Source organism: Ochotona curzoniae, unplaced genomic scaffold, assembly GCF_017591425.1.
Source record: "Ochotona curzoniae isolate NIBS_2020 unplaced genomic scaffold, NIBS_Ocur_1.0 contig_1302, whole genome shotgun sequence".
Classification (NCBI taxonomy): domain Eukaryota; kingdom Metazoa; phylum Chordata; class Mammalia; order Lagomorpha; family Ochotonidae; genus Ochotona; species Ochotona curzoniae.
Genome location: NW_024465035.1, coordinates 14,449,600 through 14,466,833, shown reverse-complemented (window position 1 = coordinate 14,466,833; position 17,234 = coordinate 14,449,600). Strand labels below are relative to the sequence as shown.

The 17,234-nt window shown below is 42.7% G+C and overlaps 1 protein-coding gene across 1 annotated transcript in view; it reads left to right on the top strand.

Moving 5' to 3' along the window:
- The first annotated feature begins 565 nt into the window (after positions 1–565).
- The window catches only part of GADL1 (glutamate decarboxylase like 1), a 123,221-nt gene continuing 106,552 nt past the window's right edge, over positions 566–17,234 (top strand). Inside the window, exons 1-2 of the mRNA XM_041003895.1 lie at positions 566–602; positions 14,061–14,233. Of these exons, the coding sequence (XP_040859829.1) occupies positions 566–602; positions 14,061–14,233 (210 nt within the window). The remainder of the gene's footprint in view (positions 603–14,060; positions 14,234–17,234) is intronic.

The window sequence follows — 17,234 nt, the reverse complement described above, 5'->3', positions numbered from 1 at the left end:
CAGGGCAATACTGAATGAATGGGTAGTGGCGCCTGTTCTCACCAGAGCGGCCCTAAAATAGTTTCCTGAGTTCTTGGCCTAGAAGAGGCATCATATTTAGCTTCAGATTCCACTTGTCAGCTCAGCGCCAGCAAGAAGTTACTTCAAAGAGCTGGAGTCAGGGAAGGGCACCAGATTCAAGCTCACTCACCGGAACTGTCCATCCACTATCCTAGCAGAGCTAATGGGCTGCTCCCAGCCTCTGGTTGCAAAGTATTCCCGCCCCTACATACGAGGTTTCCCTCCCCCCTCCCCCAGCCACCCCTCCCCCCTTGGTCTAGCCCCTGACATGTAGTCCTCTGAACTCCAAGTATTAACAGAGAGCCGCTGGGTGTAGGAGCCTGGCACCGGAGCTTTGGAAGGCAAAGCAAAAGGAGCGCTGAGCACGCGTCCTTGTGTCTCCCTTTGCTTGGGTGTGCGCCCAGCGGCTGCCTGGTGCACCTGCGAGGCCCCCAGTGGGGCGCTGCCTTGGCAACAGCTGCAGCAGCCGCAGCCCAGACTGGGGCAGCCCAGAGCCGGAGCAGCGATGAGCGGCTACGCGGACCACAGGGGCTCGGTGGACGGTAACGACTCCTTTGGGCGCGCCTGCTTTTTAAACTCCGAACCTCCTCCTCGCTTGGTTTTCATTCTCTCCGTGCCTGTTGATCGGTTATTTCCGAGGGTGGATGGGTGGGAAGACCTGCCTCCTCCCCATCTTCTTGGAATTTTGCGCCCGTTTCTTTAGCTGCTAGTGGTTTGCTTTTGTTTATTGAAAGAACTGACTTATTCAAAGTGCGGAGGTTTTACTCAGGCACGTGTGGGTGGGTCGTTAAATACTCCAGGTATTGAACTTTCACTGCTTTGCACGCAGCTGTGGGTTTCTTCAGGCAAGATGGGTGCACCTGGTCTGAAGGAGGGATGGTTTGGCTTCTGTTTTGGGCCAAGGATAGCATCATCCTTGGCGTCCTACCTGCACCCTGCTACTTGACAAATAGGCATCCGAAAAAAGCAACCAAGGCGTCCCAGGCCGAAGGGAGGCCCTGGGGATCTTCCGAAGGGAATTTGGCAAATGGCCATGATTCCAAGCTGACACTGCCATGACAGAATTCTCTACAAGATCTTTGTAACTCAAATGTTTCACGATTCCAGCGGTTTAAAAACAACCATTGCGAGCTTTAGCAAGGGAAATGAAGTCAGATTGCTGTGAACTTGGGGTGGAAAAGTTGAACCCCGTGTTCAGAATTCCCCTGTGTACACCTGGGTGGATCTCAGCTCACAGCTTCAAGCTGGACTTCTCAGCTCCATGGATAAGGACCCCTGATGGGGAAAGTCACCATCAAAGCAGCTCTTCCTTTCTCACTAGGTAGTTGTTGACCTTGAAGGAGGAGCCGTCCACCAGGAATTATTCCTCCTTTTATGAAACATCTGCTGGGTCATGGTGAGCGTGGCTTATTGAAGTCTCCTTAGGTATAAAATCTCCAAGGGCTACTACTTAAGAGGTAGGTCAGGCAACACAGAGGTTTCCCTGCAGTTTTTTTCCAGGGCCAAATGAGAACAATTGTGGCAAAAGAAACATTTCAATGGCTGCTTTTAGTAACCCAAGGAGAGTTCCCAGCATCATTGTCCCAGGCACTCTTTACAAAATAATTTTTAAAGGTTGCATCATTGTTGCTTGGTGTGAAACTTGTATAGCTTTTTGTCAGACTACTGCTTTTAGTGTTTCTTGGGTGGGCATGCAGTATCATTGAAAACTTTCTGCTATGTGAAATTGCACCTAAGTTAGATTGTTGATGAAAAGGAAACCCACAATTTCTTTTAATGTGACAGATCTCTGAATGGATCCAGAATGGGCAAGATAATTGTATCTGTCCACCTTAGCTCTCTTGTATTATATTGCTTCATTTTACCTTAATTTCTCTTTTAAAACCATGTGGTTTTTAGCATTCAGATAGATTTTTTTTTCTTTACAAAAACAGTGCATACTCTTCTTCAATGAAGCATGTGTCATTGTATCCAGGTCTTTCAATGGAACCTTTTGGATGTTGTCAGTTTGACTGGTGGCTCCTGTCGCTCGCTGGTGAATACTGACATTGTAAATCTGCCTACCCCTAGAGGTGCAGAGAAAGTGCCTGCAGGGGGTCTGCCTGCTTGAATCTCCAGGGATCTCCAGGGATCTTACTAGTAGGGGTGCCATTGTAGGCTCGGCTTCAATACCTCCACACAATGCAGAGAATTTTACAGGGCACACCTGCAGAACACATGTGGAGGTAAAGAATGCAGGCAGGGCAAGACAGCATGCCTTTATTGGGCACAGGGGCCAGTGGGTTGTTCAAAGAGGTTTCCCAAAGGCAATTTTGATGGATGGGTTAAAAGCAGTCTCTAGATCCTGGAGGTCAGGTTGTGGACTCCCTTGAACTTGAAAGGAGATGTTTGGTTGGTCCCATCCTAGAAGCAGCAGCTAAGTGTCAGGTGGGAGAGGTACCCTTAGTGTATCTCTGGCCACCAACTGGAGACAGTGGGGTGGGATGTAGTGTTGGAAACTGCACCAAGGTACATGAAGCCCTATTTCTGATATGAGAAAGCTTTATATGTATATGTGTAACAAGGTGCTGAGACCACAGCAATCTAGAGGTACTCAGTGTACTGAATCTGTCTTGCATAGCTTGTGGTGACTGCACAATGACTGTGGTGTGGGAGTAATGAGTTCCAAATGTGAAATTCTGAGAATACTATAGGCTTTAGTTTCTGTCTGTCTGGTCATCTCTGAGCTGGTGGTAAGATGAGAAGATGGTTCCTTCCACCTCATTGCGCCAAGTTCTTGCTCTTATGACTTGGAAAAGCATAGGATGTGCAAGTATAGGATGTGTGTCTGATGAACTTAGTGATGTTCCAGGTATTTATAGGATCATCCAAAGTGATATTTGAAGAGTGTGAGGATACTTCAGAAAGCCTGCAGATAATGGAATTTAGAAGTTTTCATATATGTCATCATACATGAATTATGTAAAGGAGGTTAGCATAAGAGGAGGTGAAGATACATGGAAGCAGGTACCTCTACTCCCGAATAAAAGGGGAACTCCTAATGAAACAGTTCAATTTACCTTGACAATGGGACACTAGATCTACTTTTGTCTATACCTATGATTCCATGAAGTTTAGCAGAATGCTAAACTGGTAACTGTTACTAAAGGACTATACTACTATAAAAGTGCAAAGCTGTGTAGCTTACTATACAGAGGGGAGAGTCTTGCCTACTTTTGCAGATCTTGTAGACACTGTGGTTGGTGGTGAGAAATCCTGTTGCCTCCTTACCTTACCGTGTTGTTTCTTTTTTGTATATATCTTGTCATGATGGTTAATTTACATTCCTAGATATAATTTTGATATCCCAGAGACAAGAATAAAATCATTCTAACTACTAAGCGTCTTATTATTAGGCAATCAAACATTTTATTGAACTTTCACACACTCACTTAACCAATTCTGGCATTAACTTCACTAGCACTACTAATGAGTTGGTTAAAATTGACTTTCGCACTGAGTAATTATTTTAAAGACTAATAATTTGGTGCATTTTGGGGCAGTTTTGTAAACTTCCATGCTTTCAGCATGTTTGGAATCTCTATTCAACATTTCTATGTTCTTTTACTTTCTATCTACTTTTATGTTTTGGTTTCATCCCTAATTTTCAAGCAGTCATTTCTTGTCCCTCCCATTATTAACAACAAAGTATTGAAATGCATTAAATTTTTTAAAGATTCATTTATTTTTATTGGAAAGTCAGATATAGAGAAAGGAGGAGAGACAGAGAGGAAGATCTTCTATCTGATGATTCACTCTCCAAGTGGCTGCAACGGCTGGAACTGAGCTGAGCCAGTCCAAAGCCAGGAGCCAGGAGTTCTTCCTGGTCTCCCACACAGGTGCAAGGTTCTAAGGCTTTGGACTGTCCTCGACTGCTTTCCCAGGCCACAAGCAGGGAGCTGGATGGGAAGTGGATCTGCTGCAATTAGAACTGGCGCTCATATGGGATCTTGGGTGCATTGAAGGTGAGGATTTTTATGCCAGTGCATTCAGGGTGAGGAAATGTTAATGGGCTAAAAGGCCACCTGGCAGGTTCCTCATCACTGCCTCCCTGAGCTGTCTCCACGAATGTCCCAAAACACTATAGAAAATCATAGTTCTATACACCAATCATGAGACCCAAATTTAGAGGAGCTGGGCTGTGATCAATGCTCATTATGTGAGCAACATTTTAGCTGAAAAACGGCCTCTCCACATAGAACCATTGTCCCAGTGGCAGAACATCATGGAGCACATCATTTAACTGAGAGCATCATTGAAGCAGAGAAAAAGTATTCAGCCATAGGACTACTGAGAGCCAGAACTGGGACTAGGAGTCTCCCATCCCAAATGTCAGAAAGTTCCTTTTGTGCATAATGCTAGGACAAATAATTAAAAGTAAGACTGCATCCTGAAAACACGAGTAAATCAGAGTTGGAATTTCTGTTTTTTCTGTAGCAGGATGTGAGATTGCTTGGTATGATTCTAAGAGTTTCAACATTCATTAGTTTCTTGCTGCTGAATATTGCAGAGCAAATATCTAAACCACTTGATTTAACAAGCCAGTGCTAAGTATTAAAAATTTATTTTTGTGATTTAGCCACAGCATCGACAAATCTTAAACTTTCATGCTGCAATTTTTGCCTGTTAAATATATGGCCAAATCCTTCCTTTATGTGAGTTTTTTAAACTGATAGGATTGTTCCAAATTTAGCACTCTGGATGCTATGTCGTTCGATCTCTCAAAACTTAGTATTGACTCACAAAATCAATAGGACTTAGCTGATATTTTATGACACATCTGCTCTTTCAGATACTACATGGACAAAAACCATAACCCAAGAAGCCTATTTCCTTCATATGCGTTTTCATCCTACTATGTTTTCTTGTGGCATCAGTTCAGTTTTAGTGCAGAACTTAATTTCTATGACGCATTGATAAAGGAGAAAGAAAATCCATGAAAAATTGAATTCCGTAATATTAGTCGGTGGCCTTATTTTTCAAGTTGATGGCACAACAAGAGAATTTTAGTAAGTAATTGAGGAAAGTAAGTATGATGACAGCTTTGCCCAGAAGTGTTCAATACTATTTGTCAGCTTAGCAGTTAATTGTTCTTTTATTGTTTTGTGTGTGTTAATCTAATTCTTCCCACGAGAGAGGATGCATAATATATTGGAAAGGGCAATGGAGTTGCAATGAATCATAGTTTGAATATTACCTTTGCTCCTTGAACCCCGCAAAACTAAGTAACTTCTTTGATTCTCATTATCAGGTGGTGGAATTGGGCATGATACTTGTCATATAGGATATTGAAAATTTTGTACTAAAACATGTAATTTTAAGTGCTTTGTACAGGGCTTGGCAAGGTAGCCTAGTGGCTAAAGTCCTCGTCTTGTATGCAGCAGGATCCCCACAAGCTACAAGCTGGTTCATATCCCAGTTGCTCCACTTTCCTTCCAGCTCCCTGCTTGCAGTGTAGGGAAGCAATAGAGGATGCTCCAAAACCTTAGGATTTCGCACCTGCATGGGAGATCTGGAAGAGGCTTCTGGCTTCAGATTGGCTCAGTTCTGATCATTGCAGCCCCTTGGGAAGTGAACCAGTGGATAGAAGATCTTTCTTTCTTTCTCTGTCTCTCCTTCTCTCTGTAAACCTGCCTTTCCAATAAAAATAAATTCTTAAGTGCCTTGTACATTGTGCGGTTCATGAACACACAATTAAAAATGGTAGCTGTTTGGTGAACTTTATTTCCCAGAACCCGATTCTGATCAATGAGTTGAAATCAAGTAGTTTCTTTGTAAGGTGACCTCAGTGAGATGGCCAATCACAAATGCGTGGCAAGTTGGTGTCATTGTGGGTCACTGAACATTAATTCTGCTGGAATCTGTCTATTAGAGAATATCCACCTCCGAGTTATCCCTTAGGAAGGATTGCCGGGTAAGTGGGCAACACAAATAATGGCCAACAGCAAAAGGTCTCAGGAAAGGTTGTAAGCACTTCAAAATCAGAGCTTGCACAGGGCATGGTAGCTGAAGAACTACCCTAACCCATGTTTGTCAAATGCTATTACATTACAGATGAATTTTCATTTTCTTAGAATTTTCATCTAAAATGTGCTGAATCCATCTCATACTGGTTCATGAGTGTTACATATTCAGAAATATCATAGGCCAGTTGAAAAGTGGTTGGTACCATGAAATTAACCATGATAAGGCTCTTCATGATGCAGAAATAGGCAAATGCTGTCAATCAGAAAATCTGCCTTCAGTGCCCAAGTTCCATCACTCTCCCAATTGCTTCTGATTCTGTACTAGAGAGCAGAGCTCACAAGCTCAGCCCTGGGAATCAGTTAGGACTAAGTTCAAATTTGAGAGCTGACACCTTGTAGCTTGTAAGGAAACAGGCCCTAGATACTTAAGAAAGATGAATCCTGAACAACCCTTGAAGCATCTGGTAGACCTTGTTGAAGAAGCTACATCAGTAGTAAGCCAGCTGTGTGCCACTGAACCTCAGTTCCCTCAAATTCAATCTGTGAATGTCTTTAAAACTCTGAGTTCCCATGAGTCCACACACAGTTGACCCGAAATATCTTTGACATATTCTGAATGGATCCAAACTCCTATCTCAGTGGATTTTGGCTAAGGAGTAACCCCCACCAGGGTCTTGATGACCTGCTTGGTGCTGTTCTGTGAAGAACACATTTCATTTACATCTGGGAGCACCTGCTCTTGTCACTTTACAGTTCTTGTCCACTCCCCTGGCTCCCAGGCACGATGGTATTTTTGGGAACATTACTTCCCAGTAGACGTGGAAGAGATGCTGTTTGTGTATCACACGAAGGATGAGAAGGAAGAGGCCGGTGGCAGCCTCACTTATCCTCCACTTCCTGAGCAATTACACATGAGCCCCAATTTGCATACCACACTCTTGCAAAGCATTCGCCCCACAAGGATGGAGACCTCCCTCTTTAGCTCTCTCCATCTGTTCTTATTTAAAGATGCCCTTGGGGAGGTCCCATTGACATTTTCAGTATCTTCCCTCTAAATGTTTTTCCAAGTATTTGTCATCACTCCATTAAGGCTCTGGCTTCATAGCTGTTGTCTGCATGTGGGAGGTCTTAGCAGGGTGAGAGATTCACTTGCCCTTCCTCACCTAGAAGATGCTTCACGGAAGCCTTGGGCAGGAGGCAGAACCGGGCGGGGGGCGGGGGGCGGGGGGAGGGCGGGAGGAGCCCCTTATCAGAGTTCATCAACAGATCATGTAAATGAAGCACCCATTTATAGCATTTATTTAAATTTTCATTTAAATTGCTGGTTAAATGGAATACATTTAAAATTCCGAAGTCAACACTTGAGCAAATTGGTTTTAAAACTAGATATTAAATTGCAGCACATTGCAATTTAATACATACTTCCGAGATAATTACTTACTGCTTTAGGAGTATGAAATTGTGTCCAAATAGTTGAGTGTGGTTGATGAGACAAGGGAAGTCATGTGCTCGTACTTGCCTTTTTGGGGGGAAAAAAGCATGATATTTGGACTGAAGTTGCCTGGCTTTGAATTATGGTTCTAATAGTTACTAGCTATGTGGTATGGGCAATTCTCTTCATCTCCCTTGCCTCAGCTTTCCTGTCTGTAAAATGGAGTTAATCAAAATGCTTTCATTGTGTGTTGGCTATAAGGCTAAATGACGTAAGTCATATGAAATGGCTCAGTAGGATAAGCTGCCGTATGTGACACTGGCATTCCACAGTGGAGTACTGGTTCATACACAGCTGCTTGCTTCTTTTCCAGCTCTTTGCTAATGCACCTGGGAGATAGAAGAAGGTAGTTGGAATGTCCTGTGCCCCTGGCTCCCTCTCCACTCTCAGAGGAGATCAGAGAGAGTTTCAGAATCTTGACTTGGGTCAGACTCAGTCCCTGCCTCTGCAACCATTGGGGAGAGAACCAGTGGATCGAAGATGCTTTTCCTCTGTTTCGCCCTCTCTGTCACTCTGCCTTTCTTGTAAATAAAACATCTAAGAAGAAATGCTCAGCTTGTTCAAGCCTGGTTCTTTTAAGTGTTCATGAAATGTTAGCTTCCATTATCATTTTATAAGCACAGCTACTGTTGTGCTCTCTTTTTTGTGTGTGTGCCACATTGAAACCAGAAAAGCTACAGGAAAGGATTAAGCTACCCAGGTGGTTGTACTGTGTTTATTATTATTTTTTTTTTGTCAGGATTGTTTCAGACTCCTTGTGCTAAGACAATACCATATGCTTTGACTTCAAGCATCCTGAATTGTATGTAGCTGGAATGGTAAAAAAAAAAAATCATATTACTTTCTGTTGATAATTGGGTGACCTACAGTATTTGATAAACAGTAAAAATACATGAGAAATACTGAGGGCTCAGCAAATATGCTTAGTAAGCATGTCTGGTTAGTTTTAACTGTCTTAATCTCACATGGCTACAAAGCCCAGGTTTCCTAAAATGTTACTTGTGGTTCTGTGGTGCTACAAAGCTCAGAATATTGGTATTCACTGAGAAGAGGTTAGTGGAAGGATTTTAGGGAGCTCACCTAATTGCAGAGAGGTTATTTTCAGAAACCAGAGCAACTCTGAGATCCTGTATCATTGAAGGAGCTAGCAAAGGGATCCTTGCTTAGCTGGCAGTATCACCAAAACTGTGTCCTGGAAGAAGGATGGCCATCTCTCTCAATCTTTCTTCTTGTCCTATCAGGAGTTCTCAGTGACTTTCTATCAGTGACATTCGAACTCATCACTTTCTGTATAAGATGGATCTCCATGTCCCCTTTTCTTTTATCCCTTTCCTGGGCAGACAGAAGCTCCTGAGGTTCCTAGACACATGTACACATGCGCATGCTTTTCTGTCTCATTTCTGTATTGTTTCACTATCATCAGTATCCTTGCTTTTCTTTTCATTCCATTATAACCAGTTCCTATGACATGATAGACTATCTTGTTTTTCCTACACCCCAGAGGCACACTTGTCCAGCTGCTCTGTGACCTTGGACAGGTCAGGGAAACACAGTAGAACTCTGTTCCTCATCTGTAAAACTGAGCTACCACCTGGCATCTCTGTTACTATTCATGTCGTTGTATCTATAGTGCATTTATAACAGGAATTAGCACCTCATAAGCCCTATAGACAGGGTTTGAATGGCTTAATGTTTTAGTACCTGGTTCCCCAGTGACACTTGTGAAGAGGTTCAAGTTCACATCTTGACTCCTAGCTTGGGGCGTGGCACACGATGGGTGTCTGGTACTTGTTGAGATGGGTAGATATTGCGCATGGCTATTAAAATGAGCATCTAGCCACAAGACGGCAGAGCTCAGGAGGACCTTCAAGACCATCATCAATTCTGAGTCCCAACACCCTCAGCATACAGTATTAGGACTGTCACTGTGAATTAGGGAGCTAGCTAACATTTCAAGCTCTGAGCTCCCCTCAGGGAAAGAACCTTTTTGGATAGTAATCCAATAATCTGAATCTTTACTAATTTTATAGGTATGAAAACTGAAGCATGGGCAGTTGAGACCAAAGAACTTGGAAGTGAACAAGTAAAAGCAGAACTCAGCTCCTCTAATGCCTAGGCCAATGGATTGGGAAGGCAAGGATTACATCTTTCGAAAAGATTACATGGGGTCATGTCCAAGATAACTGTACAGTGCTTGGAGATTGTTGAAAGACAGTTGCTGCGTTGTTTTCTGCAATCTAGTCAAGGGAGACACGAGCTTAGCCCTGGAGGAGTTTGGAATCCGGGGCAGTGAATAAAACCTTTGTAGAGATAGCCACAGTGTAAGGTGGGAGGTTTGGTCAGTAACCCAGTCGGTGTGGCTCAGCAATTCTGGCTGCCATCTCGCTCCCTGGATATTGTGGAGTTCTCTTCCCCCTGCAAGGACATCTCCTGCTACTGAGTAGGGGCTACATTGTGGCCTCCCACACTCCTCCATACTCAGACAGGGTCGAAGATAGGGAGAAATATCCCATCTACTGATTGTTGGGTCAGGTCAGAGCCAAGAACTGCATCAGTACAAGGACCCAAAGACTTTGACAGACTGCTGCTGTTATCCCAGCTGCATTCACAGGCAGGTGGCTTGGTAGTGTTGCTGCCAGGGATAGAACCGATGCTCCAATATGGGATGCTGATGTCAGACGCAGTGGCTTAACCTCATGCACCACAATGCTGGCCCCAGAGGGGTTTTTGTTTGTTTTTGCTTGTTTGTTGTTTTGTTTTTTCCTAGCTTGGAAAAATGCGGTGTGAGAGGGAGGAGCATTGTTGTGTCTGGAATTAAAAGTGAACATGTCTGCCACGAGAAGCTGCACATAGGGCCAGCGTTATGGTGCAGGTGGTTAAGACTCATTTCCACTCGCTTAAGGGAGCTTGGGTTCAAGCCCCCGCTTCTCCACTTCTGATCCAGCTCCTTACTAATGAGCCTAGGAAAGCAGTAGAAGATTGTTTAAGCCCCTGCCATTCATGTTGGAGTCTCTGGAAAAAAAGAGAAAAAAACCAGGCTCCTATCTTTGCCATAACCCGGTGCTGACCATAGTGACCATTGGAACAGTGGTGGAAGACCTCTTTGTTTCTTGCTGTGCTTTTCTCTCTCTCTAACTCTGTCATTGAAAGAAATAAATAACCTTAAGGAAGGAACGAGAGAGACAGCGCAAGAGTGTGAGAGAGAGAGAAAGAGAGAGAGAGAGAGAAAGGCATGAGAAAGACACAGCTGCTGTGATTCTCTGGACAATAAAAGCCTAAATTTCTACTAATGAGGTTTTTAAAAGCCTGACTTTTCGCTGTATGCTTAATAATAGCACTGTAGCACTGCCTACTGACATAACCAGGGTTTCCAGAATAATCGCCCCCTTTCCCATTTTATTTTTAGTACCTAAAAAACACTTAAAAAAAATTGGGAAAGTTCCTTCAAATGCATAGCATTATCACCTAAAAGCTCACCCAGGGCTTTAGCATTTGGCCCCAAACCATGCTAAAGGCATCCTTTCAAGTTGAAAGATAAGTGAAAGTAAAGGATAGCAGTAAAATTCATCATGGGAAGCCAGACAGCTTCCCCTTCAGGGAGAGGATAAAAAATGGGGCCTTGCTGCAGATTCTGACTTTCCCAAATTAGGGTATCTTCCTGTGACATTTCTATCTGGGGCTTTTGCGAGGACCATCCGTGTTTGCCCATAATAGAACTGAAGGCTTTCTAAAGCTGTAGCATTATGCTAGGACATTTGACTTTAAAGCAAAGTTGGAGTCTGAGGCATAATAAGTGTTAATACTGTTGGAACGCTCGATAAGAATAGAAATATTTGAAATACATACATTCCGAGAGTTTCTTTAAATAGACCCCAGCACATTTAAAGTGTGTTTAAAATATAAGACACTGTGTGAGGTGCAGTGCTGACTTCTAAAAATGGTTTCTGTAAAATTCCACAACTCAATGAACACGCACATCATAGGGAAGGGAGAGGTGGTCCCGTGAAGGAAAGAGGAAGCAGCAAGACCGAAGTCTGGGGAGATATTGGTTAGCTATCTGGATTGACAGGCCAGGATTATTTCTGTAGAGGGCTATTTTGGGTAGGCAGTAACCTTTCTGCTAAGATATAGATTTCCCTGCTGACTTCTAACCTTTAGTCAAGGATTGGCATCGGTACAGCTCTGAACATATTCTGTTCCAGCCTTCTGCCTCTACTTAAAGCTGCAAGTTTGAAGGCTTTCAAGGCACTGAAGATGACTTTACACAAACCATTGAGCTGTTCCCTATGCTACAGAAAATGGCTGAGGGATTGGGGGAGTGAATCAGCATCTTTAATGTGCAGGATCCTGTAAATACAGGCTTCCAGTGTAACGTTAAGATTACTGACAGGGACCTGTGCTTTGGCCTAGTGACTTAGATACCTGCATCCCAGATTGGGGTACTTGGGTTCAAGTCTGACTCTCCTTCTATTTCTAGCTTCCTGGTAACATGTACCCTGGGGGGAAAAAAAGCCAAACTAGGTCATGGTTCATATTTTTGAGTCCCTGCCTCCCACATGGGAAAACTGGATGAAGTTCTGAGCCCCTTGCTTCAACTTGGCACAGTACTGTTGATGTGGATGGAATCACTCTCTCTCTCTCTCTGAATAAATAAAAACTATAAAGAAACATTAGCAAAATAAGTACAGAAGAGGTGGGCATTTAGCTTTGCTTTTTTTGAGATGCTGGTTACAGCAGCCATATCCCATCGTGGAGTCCCTGGGTTTGATTCTCAGTTCGAGATCTTGTCTCCAGCTTGTTACCAAGGCTAACCCTGGGAGGCAGTGGTGATGGCTGAAGAAACTGGGATTTGATCATTTATCTAGGAGACCTTGACTGAGTTCTGACTTCTGTGGCTGCTGTGTGCATTTGGGGAGGCAACCAGCAGATGGAATCTGTGTGCTTTTCTCCCTTGCCCTTCAGATGAAGAAGAGCGCGATGTTTATATTTGCTCTTTCTAACTTTAAGACTGATTCATTAAACAGGAAAATACTCTCATCTTTAAAACACTGTCAGAGAGCACGTGCGTGTGAGATAGACACAGGCTTGCATTTACAAAGGCCTTTTTGTACATGTCTAAAAGGTATTTGCCAGAGTGAATCAAATGGGTCACATTTACATTTCTTGAGCTCTTCCGCACTCCTTGATGCTAAACAAGATGCTACAGGAATGGAAAATAGATCTTTCTTCCTGGGTAGACTTTGTATTCTAGTTCACGAGGAAAATCACTGGAACTGCCCACACCTAAAGGAACAGGGCGCACATTTTGTGGCATAGATTTGTGTGATTCAGTCCTCCAAGACAGAAGCAGCTAGCTCTCTCCCGTTGAAGATTGCATTCTTTACTGTCTTGAAGATGACCGGATGAGCCCTCTCCACTCCTCTAACGCACATATATCAAACATAGGCTGGGCCTTTATGAAATTTAATTTGATGTTCCAATCCAGAAAGGTGTTCCTGTTTCCTTGAGTAAAGCAATGTGTGTGTGATCAGGTGCTATTCTCTGTATCTTCACACAGAACATAATCCAAATTCTGACCTGCTACATGAATTTTCACAAAGAAATGTAGATAGAAGCTTGCCACCTCCATCCAGTGACTTGTGTAGTCCATGCGTCAGGTGCTGAAAGTCAAAACAATTCATTCTAGCTATTTTTTAAAAAAAATTTTATTTAATTTTTTTGGAAGCACGAGAAAGAAGGAGAGAGAGAGAGAGAGAGATGTTATATCTGTTGGTTCATTCCCTAAATGGCTACTATAACTAGGACTGGTCAGGCCAAAGCCAGGGGTTGGGAACTCCATTCTGGTCTTCCACATGGATGCCACGGGCCAAGTACTTGGGCCATCTTCCGCTGTGTTCGAAGCCATGTTAACAGAGAGCTGGGTCAGAAGTAGAGCAGTCAGAACTCAGATGGGCATTCTAATAGGGAATGACAGGTAAAATATAGAGTCGCTTTCCCGCCCTGTTCTCTGAAGGCAGGACTCTGCTCCTTCCACCCTGCTCTGGTGTGGGAGTGTCGAGCGATGGTTATCATTTGTATGTGTGGAAATGCCAAGCAATATGCTACACTTCTTTGAGGAGTGGAGCTTGGCAAGCAACCTAGCTGTAGAAGACATTGTTTTTTCAACTTCAGATAGCATCCAGCATAGGGGTTGGCATATACAATAACACCCTCCTGCTTAGACCCAAAATTATACCAAATAGACAGCTATCTACTCTGTGTCCTGACAACCTGATCCAAAGGAGCAAATATAATAAGATCCATATACCTAACTGGTAAATTGTGAGCTTCCTGGAATTGCCCTTAGGTCTGTGATGTGGTTGTTTGAATGCCCCGCGAGACCCCTTTATGTTTTAAGAGAAGACATACCATGTGGAGCCAGGAGAAGAGTCTGTTTCTTATCTGTGCACTTTGTTGTATGACTTAATGAGATTCTCCATCACATTTTGTGTCTCTGCTTCTAGGAGATGTTGATCCACAAGAGAGAGCTCCGTGTAAGAAGGATGCAGTCCTTGTGGATGGCATCATACTGAATGGTCCCACCACAGATGCAAAAGCTGGAGAAAAATTTGTTGAAGAGGCCTGTAGGCTGATCATGGAAGAGGTGGTTCAGAAGGCTACAGATATCAATGAGAAGGTAAAAATAAAAAAATTCCAGGAATGGAAAGGATAGGTTCTCCCTCTCCCCCCTACCCGCCCCGCCCCGCCCCAGCATGGCTGTACCTAAAGGAAAGCAGTGAAGGGCAGGAGGGTGTGGATTTTTCATTTTCTTAAGGCTGTTGTCTCAAGGATACCAGATGCCAAGGTCTGGGGTCATGTCATCTTTGTTTCCTGGAAAGTTAAGGAGACTGCATAGTTTGCTACATAAGCCCATGAACAGCTATAGAATAGCTATACTTAATAGCTGATCTACTTTATACATGCTCGAAAACATACTTTGCTCTTCATTTTCATGTGTATCTTGTTTTGCTGCTAAAATGAGCAAATTATGTTTAAAAATTTATCGAAAAGTCCTATCAGGAAGCTGTCTGAGCTTAGGCTAGAAAGCTTGTTAAATTTAACTCCTGGCTGATAGCAGTAATTGGTTCTAGGTTATAAATTCAGGTTCAAATTCAGATTCAAGTGGAAACTAGGACTATCACGGATAAATTGTTAAGAGTTCTTCCGATGTGCTGGGCACTATTACAAAGACCATTCTGTATGTATCTATGTATCTAATGCTTGGAAAATCCCGCAGGGCTGGCACTCTATTATTGTCATTTTAGAGAAGAGGACACACACACACACACAAAGGTACAAAGAGGTCAAATACTTGCCCAAGACAATGCATTAGTAAGTGTCAGAGCTGGAACTGTGATCCAGGCAACCTGCCTTTAGAATGTGTGCTCTTTACCACTTTTCCTTATGGTTTGAAATCAATAAATAATACTTTTACTTATTCATTGTTTTTCATTTTGGAATTGACTTACCAAGAAATAGACATACAGAATATTTTTATTCTCATTATATTAGTCAGTAATAAATAATTATTTTAAATGTGATGATATTTATTTTAAGGTTTTGATCACATGTATTTGGGAAAGCTTGATGGCCATAAGATGTGAACTTTGAATAGATTTTTTAAAAAATCACTGTTGATTATTCTTATTCATGGAAATTAATAATCTATAATTGTATATTTTCCAGTATTTACACTTCTGCAATAGTTCAGATCTGCTTTATTTTGGAGCACTTTGCTCTTCTAGTAAGTGTTTTTAATTGGCTTTTTTTCAGTCATTAAATATTAACTCGGTGCTAGCTACAGGCAAGGCATTCTATCTGGCCCTGGAGGATTAAGAAGAAAGATAGATAAAGGCCCAGCTTTGAACAGAACTTATGATCTAATTGGAAGGGTAGGTTTTCCTTGAAAAGGAGAACAGAGGATCCCGGGGAGAACGTGTGGGATGCCATGAAGTTAGAGTAGACTTTAGGAATTTTCCAGAGGAATGGGAAAGATGAGGGTCAGCATGGAATGCAAAGGTAAGATTATGTTGGAGAAAGACAAGTAGAGGTAAGGGTGTTTATGTTTCGGGGTATTCAATAAAACAAGAAAAGCAAATAATGAAAAGGATGGAATGCATTCAACATAGCAGGAGGACCTTTTGACCTGGAAAGAATTTACTTTTTTAGCAGGAAATAAGATGGGAAGACAAGGCCTAAGATCCTAATGCTGCCCACATAATTTACTGTGTTTGAGATCCCACAGGACAACATTGAAAGCAGCCTGTGACACATCCTTGTGCTTAAAGGTGACTGCTCCTAGTGCCCTGTCCAGCCACATTTTTTTTAAAGATTGAGGTATAATGTGTGTTCAGTAAACTGTACGTTTTGAGCGTCAGTCCATGAATATTGACAAGTCATGTTACCCTCACCATGATCAGGATATAGGGCACTCTTGTCATCCTCCAAATTCTCCCCTGCTCCTGATGCTCAACACCTTTTCACCTCCTGTCCCAGGAGACAACTGGTCTACCTTCTGATCTTAGAGCGTTTGCCTTTCCTAGAATGTTATATAGAGGAGATCAAATTATGAGCGGCCTTTGGAGTCTTGCTGTTTTCCCTCAGCCAAACCCGTGTAAAATTCCTCTGTGCTGACAGTGTATCAGAAGTCATTACTTTCCATTATCAGAAACATTTTGGATTTATCTCTGCCAGTTACAGAACATGCATTTAATGGCACACTTTTCAACAACTTGGTATTTTCTTAGGTTTCTCTTAACTTCCCATCCCCCAGTCTTCTTACTCCCTGGCTACTCCCCGTCTCTCTCCTCTTCACAGCCAAACTTCTTCAACACGTCTACACTTCCCCCTCCCTCTTTCTCCACCTCCTACGTCCTTCCTTCACAGCAATCTGGCCTCTACTCCCACGCTTCTAAGTCAAACTGCTCTTGCCAAGAACACCTCCATGTTGGGAAATCCCATGAGCCCTTCTCAGTCTTTCATCTGATTTCTCAGCAGTATTTAATAATAGTAACCTTCTCCTTTAACAACATTTTTCTTTCTTTCTGGTCTCTCCTGGCGGTCTTCTCACCTCACTGGCCTGTCCTCAGAGCATAGATTGGTTCTTTTACCTTTACCCGAATCTAAGTGTTGCTAATGCCCAGCGGAGATGTAATGTAGACTGTTGGTTCTTTCTGACACATATCATCTTATGTAATCACAGTGTATGTTTAGAACCCTGCCAATGAGTTTTCACAAGAGTATCGGACCAACTGGTACATCCTTCTTGGATGTTCTGAAGGTGGCTTAGACCTAAACATACTCCAAGCTCATCAACTTTATCCCATATGTAATCAGATCTTTCATCTCTCGTTCCCATTGCCACCATCACACCTGGGGTCCAAAAGAGAAACTTTACACTTATCTTTGACTCATTTGTTTCTTCCAGCTTCAACATTTAGCTAGAGTCCCAAATCTACCGCTTCTGCATTTTTAGTATCTCTAGAAACTCTATGCTCACTCCTACAACATCTAATCTCAGTCAGATGTTCATTTGCTTTGTTCTCGTCCAGAAACCTCCTGTTCCAAAATTTAGACTCTTTATAAAGTTAGTATAACAATTGTCATAAACACAAATACAAATCATGCTTTTCTCTTGT